General features: G+C 36.4%; 1 protein-coding gene, 1 long non-coding RNA gene and 1 pseudogene across 4 annotated transcripts; 2 read left to right on the forward strand and 1 right to left on the reverse strand.

The window, feature by feature from the left end:
• Window positions 1-229: 229 nt before the first annotated feature.
• Window positions 230-3,639, forward strand: LOC140885539 (uncharacterized). 3 transcript variants are annotated; one of them, XR_012150989.1, is made up of 4 exons: window positions 230-925; window positions 1,615-1,752; window positions 1,895-2,065; window positions 3,056-3,639. It is a non-coding gene; the product is annotated as an uncharacterized lncRNA (long non-coding RNA). The 3 variants fall into 3 exon arrangements; XR_012150987.1 differs by lacking the exon at window positions 3,056-3,639 and having other exon boundaries at window positions 1,895-2,288; XR_012150988.1 differs by lacking the exons at window positions 1,615-1,752; window positions 3,056-3,639 and having other exon boundaries at window positions 1,895-2,288.
• Window positions 3,640-3,769: 130 nt separating this feature from the next.
• On the reverse strand, window positions 3,770-6,457 carry LOC140885537 (protein GAMETE CELL DEFECTIVE 1, mitochondrial). The gene is made up of 3 exons (XM_073292523.1): window positions 5,916-6,457; window positions 4,454-4,640; window positions 3,770-4,290 (listed from the first exon to the last, which is right to left on the reverse strand). Exons 1-3 carry the CDS (start codon window positions 6,455-6,457, stop codon window positions 4,084-4,086), a joined length of 936 nt encoding a protein of 311 aa, XP_073148624.1. The 3' UTR covers window positions 3,770-4,083.
• A 118-nt stretch (window positions 6,458-6,575) lies between these two features.
• On the forward strand, window positions 6,576-9,192 carry LOC140885538 (small ribosomal subunit protein uS4y-like; annotated as a pseudogene).
• Window positions 9,193-14,944: the final 5,752 nt, after the last annotated feature.

The raw sequence follows: 14,944 nt of genomic DNA on the forward strand, positions 1-14,944 counted from the left end.
AAAAAGATTTCATAAACAAATATCATGAAATACACAGTCTAACAGCCAAACCGAAAAACCAGAATAAAACCAAGAATAAAACCAAGTACAAGGACTTGTACAAGAAAAACAAACTGAGCTAGTAAATGCACACACAGGTTGGTTTGACGACGCATGTGATGAATATCCTTAAATCTTTCTCCCAACAACAAATCTTTGACCTCCATGACCACCTTCTCGTCTGGTCCCAACTCCCAAACATTCAAAAGGTTTTTGAATCGCCTTGACTACTTTCAAAGAATCAGAATAAGTCCAAATGTTACCAATATTACATTGCAAAGATAGCTTCAAACCAGCGAGAACTGCCCAAACTTCTCCTTTAAAAACTGATCCTGGTATGTAAATAGGGCTGGCCAAAGCAACCACAATCCGACCTCCACTGTCTCAGATAATGGCCCCAACCGAGAAACAACCCCTAATTTCATTAAAACCAACATCAACATCCAATCGAAACTGACCCGGCAGAGGCTTCGTTTGATTTTATTTTTATTTCATAATGATTTGAATCTTTTACTATATATTAAGTTTAAGGGTTGTATAATAACTGATGGTGTCTTGGTCTAATTTTGGATAATCCAAAATTGCCCCCTATTCACACCCACGTTTATCCTCTCCCATCCTTTTAACGCCTTGCTTGAACAAAATGATGGTAACCACGACAGATTCTGAGAAACAGAAAAATCCAAAATGAAGAAGAAAAATGCAAAATGAAAATGGTGGTTGTTTTTTTTTTTCGGATTTCACAAATTATCACCCACAAATTCCTACAGTGCTATAACTTAAACGAACTTTAGAAATTTCCCACGGTGAAGATGGCCTTTTCATTCGCCGCTTAGAATGCAACTGCGATAGATCCTCAGCCATGGAAGCTTCAATAATCGTGAAGGTTTTACCCCTTTTTTAAACCTTCAAGAACTGGTTATATTTATTTATTTTACTGTGTGATGATTTTTTATCACTGTTTTTTTTATGATTCCATGGTGTTCTGTGTTGGAAGGCTACTTCACTGTCTGTGTTTTCTGTTCTTTTTTGGGTTTTATTTAATGTTCATGACTTCTTCTTTTTCTCTGGGTATTGTGAGTTTTTTTGGTGAAATATGTACCTGACGCTGAGGAATGCTTCTCTGGTTTTATTTTTCCATGCCTTACAAATGGCTATAAAATGCTCATTCCTTCACATTTTAACCATACGAACCAACCATTCATCGCCTATTGGCCAATTCAAAGGGTGTTATTCCGTTTAGTATTCCTATAAATGCCAAGATGCATTTCCTTCTTGCAAACTAAAGCTGTTTGTACGATATATACCTTCTTTTTCATCATCGCTCGATGCTCTCTCTATTCACTATTTCTCAAAGTAATCTCAGCGTATTTTTGTGAAACTCTAGCCGACCCAAATCTTAATTATTGATTCTATATTTGTGAATTTGTAGATCTGTACCATTTCTTGATGAATTGGTGTTGATTCCCGTATATGGGTGTGGATATGTTTTTGTTTGTTTATTTAATTTTGGCCCACTTTTGGTTGTAGATTGTTTTGATTGAAATGTGTTGTCTTTTGGGTTGATCTTATCAGGGATTTCGGTTTTGGTGATGCAATCGGCATTGTAGGAATGTTACTGGGGAAGTGAGTGGTTATTTTAGGTATTGCGTTGCGGGTTGTGTGCGAGGATCGCGTTTGATGTTTTGATTTTGTTTCGGATTTCCTATCTAGGTATTGATTAGATTTTGTATTCTTTAGGATCGTCACTCACGTCGCAAACTTCATGTATTGTTCTTTGAGTATATTTTGTTGTTTTATTTCAGGATTTGTGTTGAGTTTCAAATTTCCTTACCTCTGTGCTTTCTGATTTCAGTTGGGTTTGTAAACGTTTTCTGCAAATGAAGCAATTATTTCTTTCAGTGAAGAACGCCACCTGCTCGACAAATTGTCAGAGAGAACTTCCATAGAATCGTAGCACTTCAAGCATCTCTCTGTTGCAAAACCCAATTAAAGTCTCATCTTACGTCCTTCCAATTGCATCATTGTAAGTGATGTTTTCACGGTTTAAAACTATATTAATTCACATGCCATCGACTTTTCTTCATAACTGCATTTTAACACTGAAACATTTGTGTATAAACCGAAAAAATTAGCATATCATATCAATTGCTCTTCTTTTGGTCGTGAAATTATGCCAATCAGTTTTAATGGTCAAATCTCTTTTAAAAGAAAAAAACAGAAATAAAACTTTCAGTTACAAACTACGGCACTATCACATTAAAAACCAAATTAAATAGACCATTTAATAAACACATAATCAAATTGTTGAAGGTATTATTTTCTAATCAAACTGTTGTAATCAAGATTTTGGAGGATATTGGAGGTATCTCCGTACAGGTAAGTTGTAGGCTTTATTTCAATTTTAATTCTCATGAAATCACACTGTTGGAAGTATTAGTTTGTTATGATAATACATCATCAAACTGTTGGTGGGTTGGAGGTATCCCCGTACAGGTGAGTTCGAGGCTTAATTCCAGTTTTTATTCTCACGTAATAAAACTATTTGGAGATATTAGTGTGTTATCTATGATTTAAGTACTAATTAAATAATATTATGTCTACATGTCACACAAACTTTATGCTTTGCGGCCACTGTTTTTCAGCTATATCTTTATTATGTAAACTCTCATGTATTGGCAATAGAAAAAAGGTTTAGTATACTTATGTATGATGTCCAAATTTCATGCAGCTTCATCAACTTTCTGGGTAATCTAATTTCATTTTTCTTGGTTTTTGTGGTCTACTTTAAATTTCTTGGAAAGACTCGGCAAAAACATCAATCACATTTTTTCTTCACATGTTTTAAGTCTCTTTAGATGGTTTACCCAATACATTCTAAATTTCTCAATGTACGGTTATGTTTGAGCGTCATTTATTTTGGATTTCATGCAAATAAATAATATCTTTTGCATTGATTTGTTGGAAAAAGTTGCACATTCTCTTCTAATTTATTATGCTCACAATTGGCAAATAGATTTCGACAAAGCGCATAAAGGTTCAAATTATTTCAGCTTCTGGAACTTTGCAATGAGAACGCAAGCTGAAGGCCTGGAAAATAATATGTTTACCTATATGGTTTTGGATCACATGTTTTTGTTTTTTTTTTTTGGCAAGTACTCTAGGTCAGCATAGCAGAAATCCATGTAGCCGTGAAAGAAGTTAAATTCAAATAAAAATACAGAAATCTCATTGAAGTTTAACTAAAGAAATAACTTATTTCATGGAACACGGCGTTTGCCATATTTTTTCGTTTCACACGCAATGCGTGTGCCACGGTTGCTAGTATATTTTAAAATTAACCGAACAGAAAAATAGCAGTTTGCTTCAAAGTTTACATTAAAAAATAATATCCAAATCAAAATGATTAACACATATTTTAGTAATATACCTATTTGTAATTGATTTTATTCATGTTTTTTTGTTTTGCTAAGAGATATTTGTTAGTAGAAGCGAAAACAGATTATTGTGGAACCTTTTTCAGTTCACATATTAATTTCGAGAATTTAATGTTTTTATACCAATTTTGTAATAACATTATTATATATTGTATTGTCAAATGCTTTGATATCTACGTATATGCATGTGTATTTTTGTTTGTTCTGAGGTAAAAATGAAATTCGAAGGAAAAAAAAATCAGATTTGGTACAAAATAATTGAGTACTTGGAATCTAAATTATCGTAGCCCAGATTCTATCTCGATTTCTTATGTCTATTTTGCACCCACCCTTATTCTTAACTGCTCTTCTGGCCTGTTGATGATTCTAGTATTGCATCGAAGCATGCATGGTTCCTTAAAAATTACATCGTTTTCCCAGGTTTCATTTGCAGTTAATGAGACACAGAGTTACAAGTAAAAGCTATTTCTCATTAGTCATTTTCATACCTTGTTTTCTTATATCCCCGGCTTTCACTCTCGTATCAAATTGTGCATGGGTTCCATCATCCATGAAATGGAATTGTCTCGATAAAGCATTTTAAGCAATGCAAGCACAAAACTGAGGATCATCTCCCTCTACTAGAAGGAGAAGAGGCGACGAAGTTGACCTTCTCCTCTCTGAAAGGACGAGTGGATTCATCTGATACATTGGGCAACCTCGAAACACTTCCCTTCCCTTTTCTTGAATTTGGTCCGATTTCCTCTATCATGTACTTCCATCCATCAATCGGCCTCCTTCGGCTAAATATGTGCGTTTTTATAAAGCTAGCAATCTGAATCACACCAAAGGTTAATAATAAAACAGAGGTAGACTCTGAGAGGGAGGGGAGCACTTCGAATACAAAACCAAATTTCATTTCTAATTTAGGTGAATGCCTGGACATAAACAGCACATGGGTTGTAATCAATGAGTTAAAACAGTTTCACTATACCAACCTGAAACTTATTGAATGCGATTCGGCGCTCAAATTCTTGAACCAAAATATCTTCTTCTCTTTGCGACATATCCCAGAGATTTCCATCTGGTGTTTTTGATGTTGTTTCCCAGCCATCAGGCTTGTTCTTGAACTCAGAACTAGCGATCTTCGAGTTGCCCAAATCAGTGTGAGCAGAATCAAATATCCTGCATTCATTGAGTTCAGTGAGTTCCAGTCCATCACTCTTAGTTCCCCAAAGTGTCTAATAATGAGCAAATTTCATCAAAGGCCATAATTTAAAGAACACATAGACACGAGCTTTCTAATGCCTTCTTGCTTTAGAACTGTCAAAATCAAGTACATAAATATATATTCTTGGCAGAAAATAACTACATCAGATGTTAGACTGATAGAAATTTCCATTCAAAATAAACTTTATTTCTTGATTTTTCACATCTTTCAAGCTTTTGTCAAATATTGTGCTCAAAGCAACAACAGACTTCAACCTGAAAGCCCAATAAAAAAAACTGGTCTGCAAGACCGAAGAGTTGCTCAAATTAAGTAGCACCCACAAGTTCTTGCGAAGTCCATGTGAGACTTGAGCCTCGACCACCACACAACATGCCTACTGCAATTCAGTAGAACGTACAAATTAAATCTACCCGATCCTTGTAGTGCTGCACTCTCTCGATATCAAACACAAAGATTTAAACTGTAACAAGTGAGTCTAAATAAAAGGCCCAAGAGATTTCATATCACAATTTTATGCTACTCCATTCATAAATTGGTAACCAATCTACCTAAGACTAGCTTATGAAATGTGTAACCAAGACAAATAATTTCCAAGCAAAAAATTTTATCACTGAATACTCTAAATGTCTTGCTTACTGCAGAATAACCTAAAAAGATACATTCATCAGCATTCACAACAAATGCAGATATATGATTTTTGTCAATGTCATAAATAAAACATTTGCAACCAAACACATGAAAAAAAGAAACACTAGGTTTATTGCCAAACCAGATCTCATATAGAGTTTTACCAAAATTTTTTTTATCTATAATTATCCTGTTCCGTTTTATTCTATGTATAACATGTAGTGTTCATTGGCCCTGCACAAAATCGTTAAGAAAATCATGAATCAGCTAATATAGTCCTTGCGGCTCGATTTAAGGTTCTATTTCTCTCAGCATCTCTATTTTACCGAGAATTTCTAAACAGGTAGTCTGATTCTATGTTCATCTAGATAAGATTCAAGAATTTTATTTGTAAATTCAGTTACTCTGTCTCTTCAAATTCAATGTCACATCCATCTATCACAACCGATTTCTCATCTTGAATGCGTTTTAAAAACTTCAAATTCAAGAAACATAAAAGAAAAAAAAAAAAGCAGTAAATGATCAAAACATAATTGGCAAGAAAATTCCATCTTCTCATGGTAAAACTTCAATATTGATTAAGCAGAGGATAAATGGCATACTCAGAGCAGCTGTCGAGCAATTTTTCGATATCATCTCCACCTGAAACAAAGTTCCCCAATTTAGCTTCCTCCTGCTTCTCAATCTCCTTCACCCAAAGCCCAGCGTGTATTTTCTGCTTCTTCAATCTGTAATCCCTCTTCACATTCTCCAAGCTATACAGAGAAGAAGATGAGGGTTTCTCATTTCTGTCCTCTTTTGTGACCGTTTTGCCCTTCCTTTGATCCCAGTTATCGTTCATTTCCTCCACGAAGGCCTTGGTCTCGGTGTCTATTTCTTCCTGATGGGAGGGAAGGGTGGTGGTACTACTTCCGCTCTGATCTGCGGTGGGGAGAGAGAAGGAGACGTCGGACTCCCACGGGGCTCGTTCTGATTTGCCGGAGAGATCGTCGGGAAGCCATGCTGTCTCCCACGCTTCGTTCCACTCGTCCTCTCCGTTCCTGTTCGTCGACCGATTGGTGGATTGACGTCGCACGGTTAAGATGGCGGCGGCGGCCGGCCGCGTTCTGAGAATGGCTGTGAGTCGCCTGTGAATCGGATTCATTTCCCGAATGTGGTGCGGAAGAAATCGGGTCTCTTTAGGGGTCTATTCGGGTTCGGGTATCTCCACTCGATAAAGAAGCCCATTATGGTTTCAGCCCAAATAGGTTACGTAAATTAGATCTCAGTGTACTCACATTAAACCCTAGTCTGGCCCCTTTCTACTCCGATCAGCGACCGCGGATCGACGGACTGAGATTCCCTACGGTGGCAGTCCGCGGAGGAGAAAAGTTATGGTGAACGTTTCCTTTTACCGAAATTGTAAGCTTCTGTTTCTTTCCCATATTTGCTGATTTTTATTTATTTGTTTTTCTGCCTAAAGATTAGATTTTTGATTTAGTTGTGGTGAAACTGCTGAATTATATATTAAATGGTGGCATTGCTATTTGCTTGGTAGGCTTGGTAAAATTTTGTCTACTTTAGCATCGAATATTCATATTTTGGGTTGCCGTGAAAAGCAGATTAGTGGAGCAATGTAAATTGTTGGTAGGCACATTTTCTTACTCCAAATTTTGTATGGTATTCGCTGGCTATAGATGGGAAGACTTTTAAGAAGCCTCGTCGTCCCTACGAGAAGGAGCGACTAGATGCTGAGCTAAAGCTTGTTGGAGAATATGGACTGAGGTGCAAGAGGGAGCTATGGAGGGTTCAGTATGCACTTAGCCGTATTAGAAATGCCGCAAGAATGCTTTTGACTCTTGATGAAAAGGACCCTCGTCGTATTTTTTAGGGTGAAGCTCTTTTGAGAAGGATGAATAGGTATGGGCTGCTTGATGAGAGCCAGAACAAACTTGATTATGTCTTGGCCCTTACTGTGTAGAATTTCGTTGAGCGACGGCTCCAAACTCTTGTATTTAAGGCCGGTATGGCTAAGTCTATCCATCATGCGAGAGTGCTGATCAGGCAAAGGCATATCAGGTACAAATGGTGACCCAATTTCAATTATTCCGTTTGATAGAACTATTAGTTGAATATCAACTGTTCTCACCATTTTCTTGGCCTGTCACACCAGTTTGATTCTGGTGTAACCGAGTATTCTATACTAAATCAAGGTAGAAGTTTAGCAAACCATGTCAGAAAAGCAAAATGATGGTTATATCTTATTTGATAGACCTCACAATCAGTTTTTGCTGCAAATGCAGTCTGTTAAAATCTTTACTTGGACCAGTAATGATTTCGTTGGCTTGGTCCTATAGTTCTATAGTCTTTTTTTCATGACATTGATTATTCTCCTTTGGTTTGCCCGGCCGCAACACGATGGACTTTTATCTAATTAAGACTTAATTTAAACTTGCCCTTACGTGCTTGGTGCAAATAGAAACTATAACAAATGTATTTGAAACCAACAGGTTTTCTATGGTTGTATATGTTTGGTCACTAAGTAAGAAGTTTCTGCTGCCGTTCACTCTTCTTTAATTGCACGCTATACATTTTTGTGGCATGGTCTATACTTTATATGCATGTTTGCATAGCTTCTACTGATGCACGGTGTCACTTGTTGAAACATTTCAAATGATATGGGTACAGGCATGCCGCCGAAGGCATGCTGAATTACCTTATCAAGTAATTTCTTTGATCGGAAAGGATTTGTTTTTCTAGATGCATGTTGTAACTATCGACATGCTTTAAAGTTTAAACTTTATTAATTTTGCCTTGGTTCTTTAATAAAATGCATTTGCTTTCATCCTTTTTTCCTTCACGCGCCTAACTTCCAACTTCTATAATTGTGGAATGGACAAGTTTTATTTTTTCATCCAAAAGCAAGAGTTCCTAAGAGTGCGTTCAGGCTTCAATAGACTTTGGAAGCAAGACACAACGTTCCTATGATGCAAGTGCTAGTTACTGCATTTTCCGAGGGGAGATTCATAGTTAGTAGTTTTAAATTACAAGGAGAATTATGGATGTATAAACTTTACACAAGTTTTGTAATCTAAGAAAATGAAGTCAATTTTTGTTGATTTTCTTGAAAGAAATGCAATTTTTTTCTCTGTTATGCCATTTTTGATAATCTATTATCAGCAAAGGGATGACAAATTGTGATCATTCGCCACATGTCTGATTTGTTTATTTACTGATGGCCATTTTACTTCTTTTGTACATCATCTTCCAGAATCAGCAATTTTCTAACTGCAATCTCATTCCCAGTTCCCTCGGCTATTTGCTATAATGACTAGCATCTCATATACTGTGGTAGGGTTGGGAGGCAAGTGGTCAATGTGCCATCATTTATGGTGAGGGACTGAGGGTGGACTCCCAGAAGCATATAGATTTCTCCCTCACGAGCCCTTTTGGTGGTGGACGCCCCGGCAGAGTAAAGCGAAAGAACCAGAAGGCAGCTGCAAAGAAAGCTTCCGGTGGTGATGGGGACGAGGATGATGAAGAGTGATGCTATGAAGTTAATTATTTACCAAGGTAATGTTGTAAAAACTGCAGTTTTAAGTTTGTCTCTGCTTCTTCATGTGTCGTAATGTTTTCTCTTTGCAATCTTCATTCTTCAGCAAGAAACATTGTTGGGATCATTATCTTTAGCCGATTGTCGTATGCATTGATTCTTGTTAAATTTGGCAAATTGTCTGATAAGATTTTTTGATGGTGCCTTGTAATTTCAGATGAAATCATACGCATTTTACTTGTTTAATATGAGGTTTTATAATCCAATTTTTTCTTAGGTTGTTTCCACAGAAACAAGTTGTCATTTTTTTAAAATTATTTTTGTGATTTTTTTTTATTATAGTTCACAACTCCAAATACGGAATATTCTTTTGATGGAGAAATTTGGTGAAGACTGCGGTGTAGAAATTTAATGAAAACTACCGAAGATGAAATATTATTTGCATTATATTTAACACAAAAATAGTGAAAATATTGCATTATTTTAATGTTAACTGCTGGAGATGGTCCGAGGGTCTCGTAAACCAATTATAATAAATAACTAGGGATTTACAACAATTTAGATCACATCACCAAAAAAAGTCAATGAAATCAACTAAAATTAAAATTATAAAGGGATGTGAATAATTGATGATTGATATTTTGTTTGGACATGTATTTATAAAATTATTTTTTAATTTTTTTAATAAAATGTTTTAAAAGTTGTTTTAAGAATAAATGTGTTTGAACAACTATTTTATAAAAAATTTTTAATATTTCACCATAATTTCATTCTAAAAAATCTAAATTCACATCTCAAGTATTTTTTTTAAAAATTATAGTTAGAGTACACTTTATAAAAAAAAAATTCAAAAATATTATACAAAAATTTTATTCAAAAACATATTTTAAATTTGTTTCACATATAAAACACTAATTTTTTTTCAAAATATACGTAAAAATAGAACCCAAAATATTAAAACCAATTAAATAAAAAATCTACAGTAGAGGAAAATTCGATACCTGTGTGCAGCGTGTTAGGCCATTATTGGCCCAAATTCTGTGGGCCCCACAGATTTTTTGTGGGGCCCAAGCATTTGGGCCAATAATGGCCTGACAGCTACCCATGGGGGGTAGTGCCCCATGGGTAGGTAGACTGAAAAAAAAAAAGTAATATACAGTCAAGTTGTCTTAAAGCGACACCCATGACAAATGGCAAATCACGCACATGGAAGCTTTGAATTATTCAACCATTTTAAAAAAAGGTAATAATTGATTGGCTTTGTTGAATTCTCACGTTATTATTATAAAGAATAAATTATAGCAAAGAAAAATAAATTATGACGCTTTTATAGTCAGATTTTTTCCACACGGCAAACATAAAGAAGGGAGGAATCCAACCCCAAGAACTTGCCTCACAACTATTCTAATGTGAACATGAAAGGTTAGGTCACACTTAAATTTATACATTATTTTTAAAATTATGAACTGTCTAGAATGCACTTTAATTTTGATTTAAAGTATATTTAAAATAGTTTTTTAATTTAAAAAATAATTGTAATTGTGTGTGACTTTCATTGTATATATATATCACAAGTCTTTATTTTATTTTATTTTATCATTTTAATTTCAACTGCTGATGTGATGAAATAATGAAAAGCCAAAAATTTCTGTTACCATGTCGATATTTCAATATTTTTTGATATCACATCAATATCTTTTGGTTTGTCACGAGAACTCCGACAAAATAGGACCAAAAAATCAAAATCAATTGGTTCACACAGTTACCAAACTTTTTGAAAACTCAACTAGTGGGAAAAAAATAAAAAAAGAAAAACCAAGAAGGGTAAAGTTTATGTTATTTTTGTTGGGATTTATGCCCATAAACAAATGTTTTGTTTTATGTGAGAAATATTTCAATATTATTTTTGCATGAATTTTTTTGATGTTTTATAAATATCAAAAATTCCAAGATTATTGTTATGTGAATTTAAATATTTGTATATAAGTGTTATATACATGAGGATAATATTTAAATTATAATAATCTAAATATGTCCGCAATTAGAAATTAAAGTTGAGATCTTTAATTTAAAATTGCTAGTGTGGTTCATTATATTCTGAATAAAATAATCTTATCCGGATTGTTGATAATGAGATTATTGGAATGAAAACACTTTATATAATTTGATTATATAGGACTGGAACATGACTAATTTTGAATCTCTATAAATTTTCATATCATGTTGAGAATTCAATATTTAATCGATGATGATCATATATGAGTCAATCTTAATTCTGAGTGATTAATAAACTCCTATTTATGATTTTGTATTTTTTGACATATCAAATAATGACACAAATTACATGGTGTCAAAATTCTTGATACATTGGAAATACAATAAAATAAATAGCTGAGAATATTAATATGCAAGACGAAATTCATTCCTTCGTAAAGAAGTCAGATAAGTTGTTCTCTTAAGTATTGATTCAGGACTTGAATAATAAGAGCACTCAAATTTATGATTAGATCATAAATATATTATTCATCAGAGAATCAATGGGACTTAAGGAAAAAGATATAATTAAAAAGGTTAAATGGAAATTACCTAGCTTTAATTATGAACGATTTATGGAGGATTAATTTATATGTAGTGACTATATCTGTAGTGACCCTGCATGGAATCATCTACTAACTGGCAACTAATAGCATGCATTAAACTTAATACAGCAAAATTCTTAACAGAGTAAAAACGTGCGGAAACATAATCCATAATTTACATAACAGCTTAGGAAAACATATCCAAACTTAAATCTGTAGTGATACAACCATATTGAAATGCTTAAAATAAACTGTCTAAAACATTTATACAGCTAAACAAATCATGCTGTATAAAATCCCCTGAAAAGCTCTGGCTCCCTAATCCTGCCTCGAGCTACCGGCTCCGTCCATCCTGCGACCTGCCCCGTGGAATGGGTGTCCAAGATAACAACTAGGACGTGAGCTCTAATGCCCAGTACATAAACATGAGTAAACATATATATATGATGCATGCAACATGATGACTGGTAAATGGTCATCTGAAAAGTCATGCTCAGTACCGGCGCCACATGAGTGCTGCCACCGCACGGATCAACCTTTGGGTGCAACCACACTCGTCTAATACACCAGAGTAGTCAGACATACATGTCCCCGCCGTCGCGGTACTCTAAGTGGCAGACTATCGAGTATAGAGCTGAGCGGCTCTATAATCAGGTATAACAAGGTATAGGCTCAACGTGTATGTGAACATGATATATGAATATAGAAAACGGTAAAACATTCATCATGCCACATAATAATGCCAAATAAATGCAACATATAAACATGTATACTCGCTGGCAATCTCAGTCAATGTGTATGTACCTAACACCAAATTCTGAACTAAGCTGGAAAAAGACAACCCCTAGCTGTCCTAGGTCAACTCCCGACCCGACCTGGTCTCAAGTCCGACCCGACCCGACCTGGCCGCTTGGTCCGACCCCGAGCTCTTCCTTCCCGAGCTATTCCTTCCCGAATTCCCGAGCTACTCTTTTCCGAGCTCCCGAGCTACTTTTTTCCGGGCAAAGATATGAAGTGAGATGGAAGTGATGTGAAAAAATAACTGAATCCCCAGCTCCTATTTATAGACAAATATTTGGGGTGATCGGGATTCTTGAGCTAACGTCGAGACGTCCGAGCTCCTATAAGCACGCCACGTATCAGATGCTTGAGCTGAGTCACTACCATTATTGACAGCTCATGCTTAGGCACCAACTGTCATTCATGCAAGCGTCCACACACCTGCCTGCCTGTCCTGGAGGGTTCGGGCTTCCCTAATAGCAGTTCGGGATTCCCTAACAGCAGGTCGGGATTCCTTAATAGCAGTTCGGGATTCCCTAGCAGCAGGTCGGGATTCCCTAGCAGCAGGTCGGGATTCCTTAATAGCAGTTCGGGATTCCCTAGCAGCTTTTCGAACTTCCTTAGTAACGAAATTCCCTAACAGGCTAACAGCAGAATTCCCTAGCCGTAGAATCCCTAGCAAGTGAATTCCCTTGCTAAAGAATCCCTAGCTGTATAATCCCTAGCAGCAGATTCCCTAGCTGCTCATGTTTCCCTAGCTGCTCATATTCCCTAGCTATATAATCCCTAGCAGCAGATTCCCTAGCTGCTCATATTCCCTAGCTGCAGTTCAGCAGTTCAACAGTTCAGCAGTTTAGACTGGACCCTTAATCATGATTATCATATTATTATCTTAAAATGGAATCTGGGTTACTACATTCTCCCCCACCTTTAGATATTTCGTCCGCGAAATAAAATCTAAAGACAAATTAAGATAACAATATGAAACAGAAAACCATGTTTTATTACAACAACGGTAATTACATCTTTACATGGTAATTAAAAGTACATAGCAAATAACTCAGGATATTCTGCTCGCATATGGCTCTCGGTTTCCCAAGTTGCTTCCTCAACGCCTCGGCGTTGCCACTGTACCATCACAAGTGGTATAGTCTTGTTTCGAAGAACTTTCTCCTTCTTGTTTAGAATACGGAGTGGTCGTTCAACATACGACAGATCTGGCTCTAGCTGAACTTCAGAAGACTGAATCACATGTGATTCATCAGCTATGTACTGTCGAAGTAACGACACATGAAAAACATTATGTATACTGGAAAAAGATGGCGGTAACGCCAAACGATAAGCAACATCTCCGATCTTCTCCAGTATTTGGAAAGGTCCAATGAAACGAGGTGACAACTTGCCTTTCACACCGAATCTCATCACCTTCCTGAAAGGTGATACTCGCAAGAACACATATTCACCAGGCTCAAACTGCAATGGCCTGCGATGAATATTAGCATAACTGGCTTGTCTATCTTGAGCAGTTTTGATTCTCCGCTTGATCAAATCTACCTTGTCTACAATCTGCTGCACCAACTTAGGACCCTCGACTTGTCGTTCTCCTACTTCATTTCAGAATAACGGAGTACGACACCGTCGACCATATAATGCCTCGAAAGGTGCCATATCAATACTACGATGATAACTGTTATTGTAAGCAAATTCGATCAAAGGTAACTGATCCTACCAAGATAAACCAAAGTCCATGACAGAAGAACGTAGCATATCCTCCAATGTACGAATCGTCCGTTCTGACTGCCCGTCAGTCTCCGGATGATATGCAGTACTTAAACTCAGAGTGGTACCCAACGCCTGCTGAAAACTACCCCAGAAACGTGAGGTAAATCGCGGGTCTCTATCACTGACTATGCTCACTGGAATTCCATGCAATCGCACTATTTCCTGGACATATAAGCGTGCCATGCGATCATAAGAATACTCCCGGTTGTAAGGAATGAAATGTGCTGATTTTTTCAGACGGTCAACAACGACCCAGATAGCATCACACTGACGTGATGTCATAGGCAAGTGGGTAACAAAATCCATAGTCACGTGCTCCCACTTCCATTCAGGAATCTCAAGATTCTGCAGTAATCTACCTGGTCGTCGGTGTTTAACCTTGACCTGTTGACAAACCAAACATCTTGAAACAAATTGATATACACTTCGCTTCATCCCTTTCCACCAGAATCTAGTTCGCAAGTCCTTATACATTTTCATACTTCCAGGATGAACAGATAATCGACTCCTGTGAGCTTGAAAAAGAATATCATTTCTGAGCTCCGCAACATCAGACACAACCACTCGATTCGATAAGCATAATAAACCATCTGCCTGATAATGGAATCCAGATGTATTAACTCCATTGGCTAGACGTGCCAAACGCTGAGTCTTAACATCAGATATCTGAGCATCTCTGATCCGAGAATACAATGTTGGCTCAGATAGAATAGTATACAATCGAATCTCATTTCTCCCTTTCTTGTGCTTGAGCGTAAAACTCAATGAACAGCACTCTTGAATCATATGAGATACTTCACTAGTTTGAAGTGCAGAAAATCTCACCTGCCGACTCAAGGCATCAGCAGTAAGATTAGCAGAACCTGGATGATATTTGATTTCGCAATCATAATCCTTCAGAAGATCCATCCAGCGTCTCTGTCGCATATTCAACTCTGCCTGAGTGAATAAATACTTC

This window comes from Henckelia pumila, chromosome 2, assembly GCF_033568475.1.
Source record: "Henckelia pumila isolate YLH828 chromosome 2, ASM3356847v2, whole genome shotgun sequence".
Taxonomy (NCBI): domain Eukaryota; kingdom Viridiplantae; phylum Streptophyta; class Magnoliopsida; order Lamiales; family Gesneriaceae; genus Henckelia; species Henckelia pumila.